Source organism: Acomys minous (genome assembly GCF_964271855.1).
Source record: "Acomys minous genome assembly, chromosome: 13".
Lineage (NCBI taxonomy): Eukaryota > Metazoa > Chordata > Mammalia > Rodentia > Muridae > Acomys > Acomys minous.
This window is the reverse complement of record NC_140495.1, coordinates 111,619,497-111,635,435: the sequence shown is the minus strand read 5'-3', so window position 1 is coordinate 111,635,435 and position 15,939 is coordinate 111,619,497. Positions and strand designations below refer to the sequence as shown.

Genomic DNA, 15,939 nt, shown 5'->3' with positions numbered 1-15,939 from the left:
CCCCACGCTGACCCCTGGCGGCCTCTCCTCCTTCCTCCTTCCCTGTCCTGTGTTCTCCTCTCATGTCCCCTTCCCTGACCCTCCTGTCCTCCAACCCTGGACCTTGGCCCCGCCCCCTGACTTCCGCCCTGCTCAGCCAATCAGCGATAACTTGGGGCGAGGTTGCACAGCGTCATCCTGGCACACGGAGGGTTTGCTCACGGAGCAGTAAGGGGGGGGTTAACATGTGAGCACAAAGCGCCAGGCCATGCAGTGTCTCCCGAGAGTGAACCCAGGGTCTCATGCCCTCTAGTCACGTCACACCGAGCCACAAGCACCAGGCCTGGGGTGTGTGTGTGTGTGTGTGTCTGTGTGTGTGTAAATGTATGTATGCATGTGTGAGTATAAGTGTGTATATGAATGTGTGGTTGTATGTGTGTGTGTGTCTGTGTGTGTGTGTGTGTGTGTTTGTGTGTGTGTGTGTCTGTGTGTGTGTGTCGACATGAGTGTATGTGTGTGAATGTGATAGGTGTGTTTGTGTGGTGTGTGTACATGTTAACGTGTGAGACTGTGAGTCTGTGGTGTGTGTATGAGTGTATAAGTGTTGTGTTTGTGACAATATGTATTTGTGAGTGTGTGTGTTGTGTGTGTGTGTCTATGTATGTGATTGTGTGTGATTGTGTGTGTGTTGAGGATGGAGGTTACTGTGGAGTGATCCTCGTGCCTTGAGCCCACCAGGTAAGCATTTTACCACTGAGTCATCATTGCGTTTCATAATTTTTTTTCCTCTTACAACTGAGATTTTATTGGCTGAGGAGCAGAGCACACAGACATTTCAATTCTTTTTTGTAAGATTTATTTATTTAATACACAGTGCTCTGCCTGCATGTACACCTGCTCACCAGAAGAGGGCACCAGATCTCATTACAATGACTGTGAGCCACCATGCGGTTACCGGGAATTGAGCTCAGGACCTTTGGAAGAGCAGTCAGTGCCCTGAACCTCTGAGCCATCTCTCCAGCGCCCGACATTTCAATTCTTAACACAAGCACCCAGACTCTCAAGTCACACACACGCTGTGTTCACCGACCCACATGAAGAGCCGTGTGTTGTCTCTCTTTGAACTTATTCCAGTGACGTTCCAGACTCAGAACTGACAGGTTTTCCTTGAGACCTCACATATCAACCAAAAGCTCACGATCCTCAGTTCCACTGACTCACAGTTTTATGCCACAAACAGTACGTATTCAAAATTTCCTCCTTTCCAGCACATTATCACAGTTATTAGGAAAATGAACTGCCATGACCAGAGACGTTGCAGCTCTGACAGACAAGGGCCAAGGACGCCACTCTGCTAGCACCACGAGACCAGATCTAAGTGAAAATATTAATATTCCAGACACAAATGCACGACCGAGACTCCAGATTACAGTTTAGAACGCTCTGTGCGGTAGGATATAAAACTAGCCCCCTCTACGGAACGTTATGGTGACCCTGAGACAGTCACAGCCTCTCCTGATTCAGTATCCTGCTACTTTCGGGCTGTACCAAAAAAATAAAGAACAAGCAAATGATTTAACCTTTTTTTAAAAAATCATTTACAGCAGGGCATGATGGCACACACCTGTAATCCCAGCACTCGGGAGGCAAAGGCAGGTGGATCTCTGTGAGTTCGAGGCCAGCCTGGTCTACAGAATGAGTCCAGGGCAGCCAAGGCTACACAGAGAAACCCTGTCTCAAAAATCCTAAAAAATAAAGAATAGATATAAATCATAATAATCATTTACACTTTAAAAATGGGATGAAGTAGAATTTCCCCATCTCTTAAAAATGTTTCTAGAGCTACTAAAAAAACTCGCATTTAAAAAATAGTTGAGAGCCGGGCGTGGTGGCGCACGCCTTTAATCCCAGCACTCGGGAGGCAGAGGCAGGCGGATCGCTGTGAGTTCGAGGCCAGCCTGGTCTACAAAGTTAGCCCAGGACAGGCAAAGCTACACAGAGAAACCCTGTCTCAAAAAACAAATAATAATAATAATAATAATAATAATAATAATAATAATAATAATAATAATAAAAATAATAAAAATAAAAATAAAAATAAAAAAAATAAAAAATAGTTGATAAAAATATTCCTCTGGATTGCACAAGTAGCGAGTCAGGGACCACTGACAGACACGATGGATGGTCAATCGGACCTGGCTTCTTTCTCTTCTCCCTCAGAGGCTGGACTCTGGTTTTTTGTCTCTCCATTTTCTACAGGCAGATCTGCAGTTTGCTGTCAGCCACGTCAGCCGGTTTGTCCTTTGCTCCCCTCTCTGCTTTTCCTTGCACTTTCTGTCTGATGGTTCATCCATCCCGGCGGCCGTTTCCGCGTCCGCCTTGGCACGGGCGGCTTGGTCCATGGCCATGCGGGGCAGCGCTTGGCTCCGCCTTCCCCGCTCCGCCCGCGCTCACCTTCCTCCCGGCGCCGCGGGCTGGGAGAGGCGAGCGCTGCAGAGCCAGCCACGGAGCCGCGCTCCTAGCCGATCCACGAACTCTGCTTAAGGGTTTTAACGTAAAGTTTTGTTTTGTTTCTGTGTTTTGCCAGCGTTTACATGTGTGGTGCTGACAGAGGCCAGAAGAGGGCGCTGGATCCTCAGAACTGGAGCCATGGGCGGCTGCGAGCTTCCTCCTGGGTCCTCTGTGAGAGCAGCAAGTGCTCTTAACTGTGGAGTTTTCTCTCCAGCCAGCCCCCGTTTTTCTAATTTTCTCTTGGAGATGAGGTCTCACTGAACTGCGTAAACTGTCCTTGGATTCACTCGGTAGCTCCTCCTGCCTCCGCCTCCCAAGAATTGAAACCACAGCAGCAGAGAGCTCCAGGCCACAGGAGCTTTAGGCTGGGTCGACCCCTCCTCACACCCCAGAGGACCAGGAACTGAGCAGCCTCCGTATTTCATGGCATCCATCACAGAATCAGGGAGGCATCTAGCCTATTTCTACCCAGTTTCCCTCAACAGCAAACACAGGAGCTGGAGCCGGCCTGCTCTCCCACCCACTGCCTCCCCAACACGGTCTCTGTCCCTTCTGCTCCACCACAGCCTGGCCTCCTTCCTCCCTAACCTGCCCTCCTGCCCTCCAGTGAGCTCAGCCCCTCACAGCCCTCACTGGCCTTGGATCCGCCTCTCCCCTGCCTGCCTTCCAGGGAAGTGTGTCCTCTCTGGGACTCCTCCTCCTCCTCTTCTCCCTCCTCCTCTTCTCCCTCCTCCCCCCTCCTCCCTCCATGTGGGGATGCTGGCACCTGCCTGTCCCTGATTGCCCACCTGGCCTCTCTTCAGCTTGGTGACTTTGTGCCCAAGGACCTGCTTCACTCCTCCTCACCCACCGTCCTGTGACCACACCCTGGATCTGTCAATGGAGCCAGTGCTGCGCCTTCCTCTCCCTCTCCCCAGACTCTATGCAGCAGTTTCTTGGTTGCTTCTTTTTCCTTCTTGGTGTGTGTGTGTGTGTGCTTGTTGTTTGCTGAACTTGAACTCATGATTCTCACCCTCAGGAGCTGAGCTGAGGTCACAGGCCTGTCATACCCACTCGTAAAGGGAATTCTGAGTGGATTCACAGGAAGCAGAGCTCTTACTTCCTGTGCCACCTCACCTAGTCTCCCCGTTTTGCAGACAGCTCAGTGGCCTGTGCAGGCAGAGTAAGGATCCTATCATGGTCGCCTCCTCCTTCCCTCCCTCCGTCCTCCAAGGTCAAGCTGCTCTCCTGTAGACTTTCTATCTCTCTCTTTGCTGCCTCCATAGGGGAGGGCGGGGAGCAAACACCCCATGGGGTTGGTGAGCAGAGAACTGCCTCCTCCTCAGCACTGAGGTGAGCATGGATGGCAGAGTCAGGGGACACTTACCTAGGGAGACCTGCTGAGGCCACACATGCTGTCTCCAAAGTAGGGAGCTATTTCTACGAAGCTCACAGTTACACAGGGGCAGAGGAGGCAGGACGTGGGGAGGGAAGCCGGGCAGCAGCAGGATATAAGCCGCTGGGAGGGAGCGCTGGCCTGCTGGTTCCCAGCTTCCACCTCAGCATCTCTCTCCTCCCCACTCTCTACCTCAGATCTCCTGGGGTAAGGGCCCACTGCTCCACAGCCTGTGCACTGCTGGATACAAACTGAGGGAAATGTGCTGGGCGTGGTGACGCACACCTTTAACACTAGCACTCAAGAGGCAGAAGCAGGCAGATCTCTGAGAGTTCAAAGCCAGCCTGGTCTACACAGGAGTGACACAGAGACCCTATCTAAAACACAACAACAACAACAAAAGACGGGGCGCATCCAGGAAAAAGAAAACAAGGATGGACGGTGCAGAACGTCCTGCATCAAAGGGCGAGAGCATCTTAACCTCTGTGGGACCACGCGGCGGCACTTTGCCAGGTCGGCCATACTCATGGGGACTGAGGGATGGGCGGGCCGTAGCTGACAGCACCAGGGATGACAGCAGACCCAGGGAGGGTACCCAGCATCTGAGGGCCTGGTGCTTTACCTCACAGAGCCCAAGGAGGAAGGGAGGCTGGGTGCCAAGGACGGGGGACGGGGTTTGGGGGGCAGAGGGCACATTCATTTTGCTGAAGGCCTGTCCCGGCAACCCTGGGCTTGTCTGGGACTCCAGACTCTGAGCCCACACCTGGTTCCCACAGCCTTCTCCCTCTTTTCACTGCAGACAGCGGCTGTGGGGAGAAATCTTCCCTTCAAACTTCAAGGCTCAGTGGAGACTGCACCCTCCGCAGGTCGGCTGGGTCATGCTTTGGAGGGGGAAAGGATGCCATCCATGGGAGTTAACCTCTGACAGCACCTCACTATCTCAAACACATTTCCTGTGAGTGTTAAGCTTTCCTTCCCAATTGAAAAAAAAAATTTTTTTAGCCGGGCGTGGTGGCGCATGCCTTTAATCCCAGCACTCGGGAGGCAGAGGCAGGAGGGTCACTGTGAGTTCGAGGCCAGCCTGGTCTACAAAGGGAGTCCAGGACAGCCAAGTCTATACAGAGAAACCCTGTCTCAAAAAACCAAAAATAAATAAATAAATAAATAAAAATAAATAAAAAAATTAAAAAAAGAAAAAAGTATTTTTGAGACAGGGCCTCACTATGTAGCCCAGGCTAGTTCTCAAACTTACAACAGAGATCCACCTGCCTTTGCCTCCTGCGTGCCTGACTTAAAGGCATCCGCCACCATGCCTGGCTTACTTTTAATTTTGTGTTTGGGTATTTTGTGTCAGCGCACCACGTGTGTCCCAGTGACTGCAGAGGCCAGAAAAGGGTGCCCGACGCCCCGGAATTAAGAGTTACAGGTAAGCTGGGCGTGGTGGCACCCGCCTTTAACCCCAGCACTTGGGAGGCAGAGGCAGGCAAATCGCTGTGATTTCAGATCAAACTCAGGTCCTTTGGAAAAGCAGCTGGTGCTCTTCACCATGAGCCCCTTCTCCAGAGCCCCTCTTTTTTTCTTATACCCCGCCCCCTCCAGAGACACAACACAGAGAACCGTGGTTTTCAAAGAAATAAGCAAATTTGTTGTTGGTAAGAGAGCGGGGAGGGGGCCTTGCTCACCTTCCCCACCACCTGCACGGTGGGCAGTTAGGGTCAATAGAAAAGGCAGTGTGGACACAGGTCCTGTGCTGTACAACAAAGCGCAACCCAATACAGACTCTGTATAAAGCCGCTGTCCTGGCTCCTGTCCTCTGCTGGCTGGGGCATCGGGAGATGAAGCCAGCAGGGGGAGCCGGGACACAGAGACACCCCGTGGTGCCCATCCTCTGGCTTTCCCCTCATGAAGTCATTTTGGGTCCTTAGTGGGGGCGTAGCAGAGCTCTAACGGCCGGGACACCTTCCAGAACTTCTCATTCACAAGCTCCAAGGTCAGTGAGCCGTTCAGCGTCTAGGGAGGAAGTTGGAGGCGGAAATGGACAATAGAAAAGAATGGGGGGGAACCAAAGGGGTGCTGCCTGGGGAGGGGGGTGCCCACGGAGCGGGGCAGAGCCGGGTGCTGCCCGGGGGGGAGGGGGTGGGAGCCCAGAGAGCGGGCAGAGCCGGGTGCTGCCCGGGGTGGGGGGGCGCCCACGGAGCGGGGCAGAGCCGGGTGCTGCCCGGGGGGGCGGGGGTGGGAGCCCACAGAGTGGGGCAGAGCTGGGTGCTGTTTGGGGGGAGCCCAGAGAGCGGGGCAGAGCCAGGTGCTGCCCGAGGTGGGTGGGTGGGGACCCCACAGAGCGGGGCAGAGCCGGGTGCTGCCCAGGGGGAGCCCACAGAGGGGCCCATGCTCACCGTGAAAGCTCCGCCCCCGGGCGCGATGTAGATGGTGTACTGCTTTTCGCTGACACCCTCCAGGGTGGGCAGGGCAGGCTCCTCAGGACCTTCGCCTCCTGCGGCAACCCCACTCTCCCCACCACCCCCATCAGGTCCGCCCGTGTCCGAGGCGCCCCCACCAGGCCCTCCAGGCTCTGAGCTTTCCTGCTGCTGCCGCCGCTCCAAGGCGATGCGCAGGGCCAAGTACTTGGAGAGGTGATCCACTGTGGCGTTCCCAGTGGTCTTCACGTACCTGGGGCAGGAGGTGGGGGTAAGAGGACGGCAGAGTCCTCGAATGGAGAACTTTCTCCAAAACCCCTAGCTGGGGATTCGGGTAGCCCAGGCTAGCCTCTACCTTACTTGTAGCCTGAAGACCTTCAACTTCTCATCCCCCTGCCCCTGGGATTACACATGTACCCCGCCACCCTTGGTTATGTGTTGCTGGGAAGAGAACGCGGGGCCTCACATCCTTGACAAACACGCCACCAACTGAACTATGCCCCCAGGCCTGACACCCTCTTCTGGAACACGGAAAACTTTCCTTTCTGACCCTCAGATCCCAGGTGGACTAGCAGCAAAAGGCCAGGGGCTCCTCACCTCGTCTGGCAGTATTCTCCCTTCTCCACAAGCAAGGGGTGGGGCCGGAACACAAGCTCAATCTCTCCGCCTGGCTCTGGAGGGCTGGGAGCCCCAGGAGGGCTTGGGGGGCCCAGGGTTCCCCCTCCCAGGGTGCCGCCCCGGTCGCCAGAGTCTTCAGAACCAGCACCCCCGCAAGCCCCACCAGCAGCACCCACCCCTGTCCCTACACTGCTGCCCCCTGCACCCCCTCCACGGGGTCGCTTGGGGGCGGGGCCCGGAGCAGAGTCGGGGGCGGAGTCAGAGCTTACGTCCTCCCCATCCCCTTCCGCCTCCCCAGGCTCTCCTTCCCCCCCACTCATCGTGGTGGTCTGATCCGATCCAGGCATAGGCCGCCTTACACGCTGGGCCCTGCGGAAACGAATGGTCCAGGTTAGGAAGGGCGGAACTCAGGCCCTTTAGCGTTAAACTTCAGAGATGTCGCCTGTTTATCTCTCTTTGATGACTGGACAGGCTTAAAGAAGGCTCACGAGGTTAACTTGTCTGAGAACACAGGCACTCCGCCTCAATCAGGCAGCATGAGGGCAGGCCCCCCCCCTCACCCCCTACCCCCTGCCCCAGACAAGGCCTACATACAGGGAACAGGGCCGCGGGACCTCACACCTGTGCATGGCCTGCATCCGAAGGCCCTCCTCGATGCTGGAACTCAGCGCCTGCTGGTTGTGCAGGCGGCTGAGGCGGATGAGCACCCGGTCCTGATGGGCCTCGTATTCCTCCCGGCTAGGGTAGATTTTGGAGATCAGGGCATCGAAGTTGGGGTCCGGCCGCAGGGACCGCTTGGACACCAGCTTCTTGCGGCAGGTAGGGCACTCCTTGTTCCTGGGATGGGGAGGAAGGGCGCCCTGGCGGGTCAGTCCCCATCACCGATGCGCAGGCCGGCCCGCCATGCCCAGTCGCAGCCATGCCCCTCCTGGTACCCGCTCCGCAGAGCAGTGACGATGCAGTCCGAGCAGAACCGGTGGAGGCATTCCTTGGTGGTCATCGTGTTCTTCAGCATGTCCAGGCAGATGGGGCACATGAGCTCTGAGTGCAGTGACCGCGGCGAGACTGCGATCTCTGTGCCGTCCATGATGGCTTCCTGGGTCAGCAGCAGGCGGCAGTAGATGGGAGGAAAATAAATTATTTACTTACTCTTTTTCTTTCTTTTTTTGTTTGCTTTTTTGGGACAGGATTACTGTGTAGTCCTGGCTATGCTGGACTCTGTAGACCAGGCTGGTCTCGAACTCACAGAGATCGCCTACCTCTGCCTCCTTGAGTGCTGGGATCACAGTTGTGTGCCTATCGCACCGGGCTCAGGGAAAAAGACATTTAAGAATTGAGCCTTGAGAAATGTAAGGTGGCAGAATCCGGACAGCCACGCTGAGCAACCGAGGAAGATGGGAATTCTGGGATGGACGAGACGATGACTTGGGAGTTACCCGGGAACAGAAGGGACGGGTGGCTCATTTACAAGGAGTTTTGAAAGAGGACCAGAGGTTTGGTGAGAGGACCAGGGTTGGGGACGGCACAGACCTACGGCTCGGAGAATGTTTAGTTAACAGACTTCCTTATTTTTGGTTTACTTTTTTCCAGACAGGGTCTCACTATGAGTGTAACCCTGGCGGGCCTCTACAGGCTGACCTCAAACTCACAGAGATCCACCTGCCTCTGCTTCGGGAGTGCTGGGGCTACAGCAGAGCGCCACCGCACCCGGCCTCCACAGGCTCTCTTAAAGACTCTGAGAGCAGGGCTACCTGAATTAGAGTTTCGGGGTGCCTGTTAACACGGGTTCCCAGGCCCCACTGCACTGGAGTCAGAATACTGGAGGAGGGGCGGGCTCTATTAAAACTCGTAGGACGACTGCGTGGACAGTGACGAGCGGATGGCGGCGTGAGCCGGAGAAGGAAACTTCTGGCGTCTGTTTATCGTGCTTCAGTTAGGACAGTAACATCTGCGGTACCTCTCTCTGGCCCGGCTGTTTTGGGGCACTAAATCGGATTAAGCGAGGTAAGTGTAGAAGAAGTGCTTTGAAAAGATAAAAGTTGGATTGAAGGCAGAATAGTGCAGGGGGGAGGGGGGTTGGGGGAGGGCCGGCGGGCGGGCGGACGGAGGCTGGAGGTCCCTGTCACCTGCGGGGTCCGGTGCAGCTCGTAGAGACTCAGTTCCCACGTTTTGCTGGCATTCTGGGCATTCGCCGGCGTCGTCATGGTGACAGGGCGCAGACCCCCCCTCCAAGCCGGGCACGCCGGGGAGAAGTCTGCGGAGGGGAGGGAGGGGAAGGGGGACGCTGTCCGGGCCGCCCCTCTGCAGACCCCGCCCCCGGCCCCCCCTGAGCCCGCGCCCCGCGGCCCCTCACCGGGCTCCGGCCGTCTCGCTGCCCTGCCGCGGGCCTCTCCCCCCGGGGGACACCTGGCCTCGGCCACCCCGGTGCGCTCGGTCCGCAGCTGCCACTCAGGCCGCAACTCTCGCCGCCGCCATGGCCTGGGCGCCGAGGCCCGACGTCACTTCCGCCCTCCTAGCATCCCATCCCGCGACGGAGACGTCACCGCCCTCACGGCGCGGCGCGCGTGGAACCGGGTTCCCCCCTCCCCCGCGGGGCGCGCGCGGAGCCGGCCCGGTGGGTGCCGGTGCACGTGGGGAACCCGAGGGCGGAGCTCCCTCCGCGGCGCGGGCGATGATCTCCCCCACCCCAGCTTCTCTCCAGCCGGGCCTGGGGTCCCCGGCCAGCCAGCCGCGGCTGCACCTAAAAGCTGGGCGCGCGCCCCAGGTCCCGGGTGTGCGGGGACTGTCCCGCGCTCCGCCGGGCCTCTCCCCCTCGAGGTTTGGGGGCAGCGGCTCGGGACGTCCAGACGCAACTCTCGGCCGGAGCCAGAGACTCGAGAATTGCGTTTGGACAATCAGGAGCCGCGGCCCGGGGTAGGGAGGGAGGCGCACCCGAGGCGCCGGGCATGGAGACGCCACGCGGAAGTGGGGACACCAGACGGGGCGGGTCCCCCGTGTGGGAGTCGGGGAACACACGAGTGAATGTCTGGCGTGGGAAAGTGGGCAGAGCCTCTCCAGGACTCGGAGCGAAGGAGGCGGACGGGGAGGAGAGGGAGGAGGAAGGAGCAGGGCCATCCCGGTGGAGGGCAGGGAATAAGGGGCACGGAGGAAGAGACCGTGACGCGCGCCCGACCCCCGCCAGCCTGCGCTGCGGCTGCCAGGGGGTGGCCTGTCTCTGGGACAGGTTAGCAGTGGGTCCCCTCGCCCCCCCCAGGTACCCCCTACTTCCCTGTTCTCTCCTTCAGTCCGTGGCCAGTCCTTATGTGGGCGCCTGAGTCGATTAGCACGGACCCCCTCCCCTTCCTCCTCCTCTTCCCCCAGCCCCCTCCTCTCTGCTCTCCTCCAGCTCCTTTCATCGCTAGTCCATTCCCCTAATCCTGGCCCCCTCCCCTAATCCCCCCCATCCGACCCCAGGCCGGCTGCAGCTATTGTAAGGTGGAGAGAAGGGAGGGGAACAGAGAAAGGCGGGGTGGGGGGAGGGCCACCTGTTCCAAGACCCCCTTCCAAGGCCAGACTGGACACCAGGATGGGGCCAAGAACAAATCACCCTTGGGGGCCATAAGGACCCGGGGGATGGGGGGCATGACTGGTGCTGCAGAACCAATGAGAGGGGTGTGGGGACAGACACCCCCCCTCTGAAAAGACCCAGAGTGTCACGCATACACAGTGACACACGCTCTTTCCTCTCACTCCCGGCGGCGGGGGTTGCCCTGGGAGACCAGGCAGTGAAAGGGAACAATTCTTCGCAAAGGGGAGAGAGGGGGAGGTGGGGAAGGGTCTGAGGCTTGGACACAAGAAGAACCGGAGGTGGCAGGGAAGAGGATTTGGAATTTATTAGGGTCACAAGCACCCCTGCCTTCCACATTCAGCACGCCCGAGCCACACACTGCCATCCCTTTTGTAGCCTGGGAACTTAGCGTCCCCATCAGCAGGAGGCCAGGCAGTGGGGTGGGGGGTGAGCAGAGTCCAGCTTCCACGAGGCATTTACATGAAAAGACCTCCTGAGAGAGAGAGAGAGAGAGACATCGGGACAGGTGCATGGTGGTGAGATGTGTGGCCAGGCACCCACTTCTGTCCCCTTCAGCCTGCAGGGTCCCCTCGCTTTCTCACGCAGTCTGCTTTTCTGCCCGCCCTCCTCGTGAAGGTCTCATACCAGTGACTTCCACCGAGGCCCCTGTGATGTATCCACTGTCTTCAGATGCCAAGAATGCAACCACATCTGCCACATCTACGGGGTGGTGGGGGAGGGGCAGTGTGACTTCCTTAGATCAGGGTGGCTGTGCCCTCCCCTAAGCCCCGAAACCCACACCAATCAGTAATCCCTGTGCGACCTTTTCAGAGGTACTACAGATTTAAGGTTCCGTTCCAGTTCCCTCCTCAGAGGCTTCTCCCAGTGCTCACCCTCAGGGTCCCCCATGTGTCCCAATGGAATCATTGCAGTTACCTGTTAAGGAAACACGTGGGTAAAAGTTTCTTTTATGGACGTTTTTTCCCCCTTGTTTTTTCATCCCTCATTACGTAAATGGTACATGTCTGGTATACTTACTGGTTGCGCTGTGCCCAGCAATCTCCCTCAGAGACCTGCTCTGACAGACAGCCCCCCCCCCCCGCGCCCCCGCCCCCAGCCTACCTTGTCCTTCACTTTCTCTGGCATTTTCTGGGTCATGGGCGTTGCAATGAACCCTGGGAGGACTGAGTTACATCGGATCCCATGACTGCTGGAGGAAGAGTGGATGCTGACCCTGGGAAGGACACTGACCCTCCCCTCAGCAAGGTCCCCAAGGTGCCCCCGCCTTGACCCACCGTCCAAGCTCTCGGGCTGCAGTCTGTGTGAGCCCAATCACTCCCGCTTTAGAGGACGCATAATTTGTTTGTCCAATATTCCCCACCTACGGTGAATCAGAGACCGGGAGTGAGTCAGGAGTCTCTAGGGGAGCCGCTTCCCAGTGCCCATGTGGCTAGCTGGCCCAGCCCAAGTCAACCTGACCTTTCCAATGATGCTACTAATGTTGATGATGGAGCCGCGACCGCCACTGGACACCAAAGCCTGGGCTGCAGCCTGGGTGACTAGGAAAGTGCCCTGGCACGAGAGGATAAGAAGGCTAGCAAGATCAGCTGGGGTGCAGGCAGCCCTCCTCCAAGTCCTATCCTGGGCTGGGGGCGGGTGCAAGTCACAGGTTCAGAGATCACCACCTTGAGGTTGACAGCTATGACTCTGTCCCAGTCTTCTTCTGACATGTGGAGCAGAAACTCATCGCGTGTGATGCCCGCACAGGACACAACGACAGATGGCGGGCGAGCATAGCAGGCCTATGGGAGGGAGGGGGAGGCTGACACCAGAGACCACAAAGGGCCGGCCAGGGGCTCTGCGGGGCGCGCGCGGCGCTGCTTCACCTGCACTTGCTCCAGCAGGCGCCTGGCTGCGGGGCCCTGCGACACGTCGGCCTGGAAGGCAGCGTGCTGCGCGCGCGGCGCCCCGTGCTCGCTCCCCGGGCCGCCCAGCAGCCGCACGGTGTCCTGTGCCGCCGCCGCGTCCAGGTCGCAGGCGGCCACTGCGGCGCCCTCAGCCGCGAGGCGCACGCTGATGGCACGGCCGATGCCGCTACCGGCACCTGAGTGGGAGAGTCCGCGGCAGCGGGAGAACACGGGGCGCAAAGTTACTGAAACTCAGAGAACCGGGACCCCAGAGGTGGCTCTTGCTGACATGGCCGGGGCACCCCAACCCACCCTGGGGGGAACCCTGAACCTGTGACCAGGGCCAGCGCGGAGCAGAGCCGGAGCTGAGACGCCATGACGGCCGTGGGTGGGCGGCCCCGAGCCCAAGCCAATCGGAGCACGGCGGGGCGTGGCCAGCCTCGGTCGGGGTCCAACGGGAACTGCCTCAGCCTCAGGCCTTTGGCAGCGTGTGGACCTCCCATCGCGGGGGGCGTAGCCACCCACCAACCCTCGGGGACCTAGGGAATCCAGGGGACAGGGGGACCCCATTCCCCCCAAAAAGACAAAGGCTGCATGTGGGGCAGGAGATCCAAGTACTTTATTTCTGGTTACTGTTCCTCCACACCCATTTAAACAGTGATATAAAATGAATAGAAACAAAAACAAATCTGGCCCATTAGATTTTACCAAGGAATACTCCCACCCTCTACTTCCAAATCAGGACACACGATTGATGTCTACCCCGATCCAGTGCCTCCTGCGAGGTCTCCGCTGAAGCCATGGAACCAGTCAGAGGGAGACAGGCCGCAGAGCACCCTGTGTGGCATGTTGGTGCTGGCACCACTGGGTAGGCTGCCCTCACCCCAGCCTTCCTCACGGCCCCAATTATACCCCCACACTTGGTGTTGGATAGTGTCCCACACTTGGTCCCGCTGGCTCTCATGCTGTGTGGCTGTCACACCTGAGGCCCACCCCTCCCTCACTCGAGGTGGGCGATCAGCACCATCATGAGGACGCCCCCCAGCAGCCCCAGCACCTCCAGAAGGGACTGCAGTGGGGATGCCTCCCTCAACAGCTCGGGCAGCACAGACACTGTTGCTACGTAGATGAAGCCACCTGCAGTGAAGGGCAGGACCCAGCCAGGCCCCGCGCCACCTGCTGCTTCACTGCCCACTGCCCCTCCCTCGGTGAGAAGAGCACAGGCTGTGCCGGCCAGTGCTCCTACTGCGGTCAGGAGTTGCAGACGCATCGCCTGGTGGGCAGAAGAGAGAGACAAGGTCATCCACAGCTAGAGAGGTTAAGTGTCCATGATTCTGTCATCAGCAACAGGAAGCAGAGGCAGGTGGCTGCCTGGGGCCCCTGGGCAGCTAACAGAGAGTCTCTGCCTCAGGCCCCGGCTCTCCAAAAGAGCCAGGTTCCCCCCCCCCCCCCCCAAAAAAAAAAGGGTTAAGGAGAGAGTACTAGAACAGCTCCTGAGAAAGGAGGTCCTGTCCAGGCTGTCCATACGTGAAGGTCACAGTGCAACCATGCAGAGCCAGAGGCAAAGGAACCACCCCATTTCTAAGGCGAGCTGGGACCTGATGACAGGCAGTTGACACCAACCTGTTTTTTGCTGCAGCCAGACTGGACTAAGATGGCAAAGTCGCCGACCTCATGAGGCACCTCATGTAGCAGGACTGTCATTGTGGTCAGGATCCCGAGCCCTTGGCCCCCACGAAAGGAAGCACCAATGGCCAGTCCGTCTGTGAAGTTGTGTGCCAAGTCAGCAGCCAGATTCAGGTATCCAGACACACGCAGGTCTTTTGCAGAGACAAGACAGAATGGTTGAAGGCGCCATCACCTCCAGTCCCACCTGTGGCCCCGGGACTTTTCCAGGGCTGCAGCGGCACCTACAGCACCCGTCCTGTGAATTCCCTGACCCCACTCACCCTTACCTGAGCCTGGCTTTTCTTCTTCCTCCTCAGGGTTCTGAGGTTTCGCTGGGCCATCTCTGGGCCCTGTGTCTCCTCCTCTCCTTCTCCGCAAGCCCGTGTCCTTTTCTGCTGCCTCTGAGCTGGGCTGCTCCTTTGAAGGAGATCCTGAAGGAGGACGGGATGGATCAGAACACAGCTTGTTGGTGTCCTCCACAGGAGGCCTGCTCCACCACAGGAGCCTGCGTGTGCTCCGTGGCACTCAGTGTGGGCTCACCCTGTCTTCCATGTCCATGGCTCCCGTGTGCGTGACTGTGCCCGTGTCCTCCTTTTACATGTCTCACAAATTTCTCCACCACGAGGAAGGCGACAATCCCACTGAGAACCCACAGCCCCACAGAGAGGATGGGGCCCTGGCCTGGGGACAGACACAGCAAGGCGTGAGGGGATGTGGGTTCTGGACCCATCTCACGTGTGGGAGGTGAAGAGTGGGAGGCAGACCTTTCCCAGCACCCCATCTTTCTCACCACTGTGGGAGTGTCCGTGTCCTGGCTGCTCCTGTGTGTGATGAGAGTGAGGCTCTGTGGGAATAAGGGAAAAGGGCTTGAGAGATGTGCATGTGAGGACAACTGGGAAATCTGGGATCACAAATGAGCAAGAGCTCCCTTTCCTTCCAAAGAACCAAACAGCTTAAGCTTTTGAGTCCAGAGACGTCACTTACCCAGAGCATGAGGGATAAGGTGCAGGAAGGCATCACCCAGGAGGCCGCCGGAAGCAAAGCTGAGCAAGATCTGGAGCAGAGAGCGATGCCTGGGAGAGTTTGACTCCACTGGGATGAGAAAGAGCACGAAGAACGGGGCTGCCGAGATCAGCACGGTGGCCCCCAGCGCCTGTCGTAAGAATCAGAAAGCAAACACGGAGCTCCCCAACAATTCAGAGCCAGTCCCTCCTCCCCACATCCCCTGGGGGACTCACATAGGCCCAGAGCGTGACAGTGTCCAGCTGGTGCTTCATGCCTGGAGCCGCAGCCTCCCTAGAGGCTCCGTGGCCATGTTCGTGGGCATGTCTGTGTCCTCCGTGGTGGTGGCTGTCGTGGGAGTGGCCATGGCTGTGGCCATGGTGCAAATCCCCGTGTGAGTGTCCATGGTCGTGGCTGTGGGCATGCCCGTGCCAGATGCTCTCGTGAGTGTGGCCGTGACCATGGGCATGGCTGTGGCCACGGTGGAAAGCGTCGTGTGAGTGCCCGTGGCCGTGGAAATCCTCTTCCACGTCTCGGTGCGGGTCATCGTGACCCTCGTGTCCGGCCGCCAGCAGCCCCAAAGCCGCCCAGGTCAGCAGTCCCGCAGCCACCCAGTGCGGGGCCCGTGGGCCCCCGGCCATCACGCTGGCCAGAGACGCCGACTCTACTACTTATGGGGGGCGGGCGCCCGCTGTACTCCACTCGCGCCCACGGCTTGCTCAAACCCTCTTACATGGTCTCTTTATCCCCGACACCCTTCGCGGATGCAGGGCCCCCCCACCCCGCCTTCGGACGCCGCTCTAGCCTCGGGTCCGGCACCTCCACGGCCTCTCTGGGCCCTGGTCTCTATGGCCCGCCAGCCGGGGACCGGGCCTGGGAAGCGCCGTAAGGGAGCAGCAGGGAGTTCTCACCGGCTCC

The 15,939-nt window shown here is 58.4% G+C and overlaps 3 protein-coding genes and 1 long non-coding RNA gene across 7 annotated transcripts; 1 reads left to right on the top strand and 3 right to left on the bottom strand.

Moving 5' to 3' along the window:
- The first annotated feature begins 2,958 nt into the window (after positions 1-2,958).
- On the top strand, positions 2,959-5,517 carry LOC311582059. Of its 3 annotated transcripts, XR_014773991.1 has the most exons (5): positions 2,959-3,652; positions 4,063-4,378; positions 4,665-4,820; positions 5,220-5,291; positions 5,465-5,517. It is a non-coding gene; the product is annotated as an uncharacterized lncRNA (long non-coding RNA). The 3 variants fall into 3 exon arrangements; XR_014773992.1 differs by lacking the exon at positions 5,465-5,517 and having other exon boundaries at positions 4,665-4,731; positions 5,220-5,376; XR_014773993.1 differs by lacking the exon at positions 5,465-5,517 and having other exon boundaries at positions 5,220-5,376.
- On the bottom strand, positions 5,488-9,421 carry RING1 (ring finger protein 1). The gene is made up of 7 exons (XM_084754770.1): positions 9,251-9,421; positions 9,024-9,151; positions 7,833-7,993; positions 7,519-7,734; positions 6,877-7,266; positions 6,259-6,532; positions 5,488-5,875 (listed from the first exon to the last, which is right to left on the bottom strand). Exons 2-7 carry the CDS (start codon positions 9,099-9,101, stop codon positions 5,774-5,776), a joined length of 1,221 nt encoding a protein of 406 aa, XP_084610896.1. The 5' UTR covers positions 9,102-9,151; positions 9,251-9,421; the 3' UTR covers positions 5,488-5,773.
- A 1,323-nt stretch (positions 9,422-10,744) lies between these two features.
- HSD17B8 (hydroxysteroid 17-beta dehydrogenase 8) lies at positions 10,745-12,859 on the bottom strand. Of its 2 annotated transcripts, none has more exons than XM_084754771.1 (9): positions 12,683-12,859; positions 12,331-12,548; positions 12,130-12,246; positions 11,924-12,016; positions 11,740-11,825; positions 11,567-11,654; positions 11,338-11,380; positions 11,090-11,164; positions 10,745-10,937 (listed from the first exon to the last, which is right to left on the bottom strand). In XM_084754771.1, exons 1-9 carry the CDS (start codon positions 12,852-12,854, stop codon positions 10,921-10,923), a joined length of 909 nt encoding a protein of 302 aa, XP_084610897.1. In that variant the 5' UTR covers positions 12,855-12,859; the 3' UTR covers positions 10,745-10,920. The 2 variants fall into 2 exon arrangements, with proteins under 2 accessions (XP_084610897.1, XP_084610898.1); XM_084754772.1 differs by having other exon boundaries at positions 11,567-11,651; positions 12,683-12,814.
- An 89-nt stretch (positions 12,860-12,948) lies between these two features.
- Positions 12,949-15,925, bottom strand: SLC39A7 (solute carrier family 39 member 7). Its single transcript, XM_084754769.1, has 7 exons — positions 15,258-15,925; positions 15,004-15,172; positions 14,810-14,863; positions 14,560-14,700; positions 14,307-14,450; positions 13,975-14,171; positions 12,949-13,624 (listed from the first exon to the last, which is right to left on the bottom strand). The coding sequence occupies exons 1-7, from the start codon at positions 15,660-15,662 to the stop codon at positions 13,352-13,354; spliced, it is 1,383 nt and encodes a 460-aa protein (XP_084610895.1). The 5' UTR covers positions 15,663-15,925; the 3' UTR covers positions 12,949-13,351.
- Between the last annotated feature and the right edge of the window lie 14 nt (positions 15,926-15,939).

Bases quoted from the DNA above. Each gene is read 5' to 3' on its own strand.
- HSD17B8 (XM_084754771.1), bottom strand. From the start codon at position 12,854: ATGGGAGGTCCACACGCTGCCAAAGGCCTGAGGCTGAGGCAGTTCCCG. The intron at 12,549-12,682 runs GTTCAGGGTTCC...TCTCCCACTCAG, and splicing joins CGCGCTGGCCCTGGTCACAG to GTGCCGGTAGCGGCATCGGC. The intron at 12,247-12,330 runs GTGAAGCAGCGC...TCCCTCCCATAG, and splicing joins GCCTGCTGGAGCAAGTGCAG to GCCTGCTATGCTCGCCCGCC.
- RING1 (XM_084754770.1), bottom strand. From the start codon at position 9,101: ATGACGACGCCGGCGAATGCCCAGAATGCCAGCAAAACGTGGGAACTG. The intron at 7,735-7,832 runs GTACCAGGAGGG...TCCCCATCCCAG, and splicing joins GTCACTGCTCTGCGGAGCGG to GAACAAGGAGTGCCCTACCT. The intron at 5,876-6,258 runs GTGAGCATGGGC...CTTCCTCCCTAG, and splicing joins CCGGGGGCGGAGCTTTCACG to ACGCTGAACGGCTCACTGAC.
- SLC39A7 (XM_084754769.1), bottom strand. From the start codon at position 15,662: ATGGCCGGGGGCCCACGGGCCCCGCACTGGGTGGCTGCGGGACTGCTG. The intron at 14,701-14,809 runs GTGAGAAAGATG...GTCTGTCCCCAG, and splicing joins ACACGGACACTCCCACAGTG to GCCAGGGCCCCATCCTCTCT. The intron at 13,625-13,974 runs GTTGGTGTCAAC...TCTGCCCACCAG, and splicing joins CTGGCTGCAGCAAAAAACAG to GCGATGCGTCTGCAACTCCT.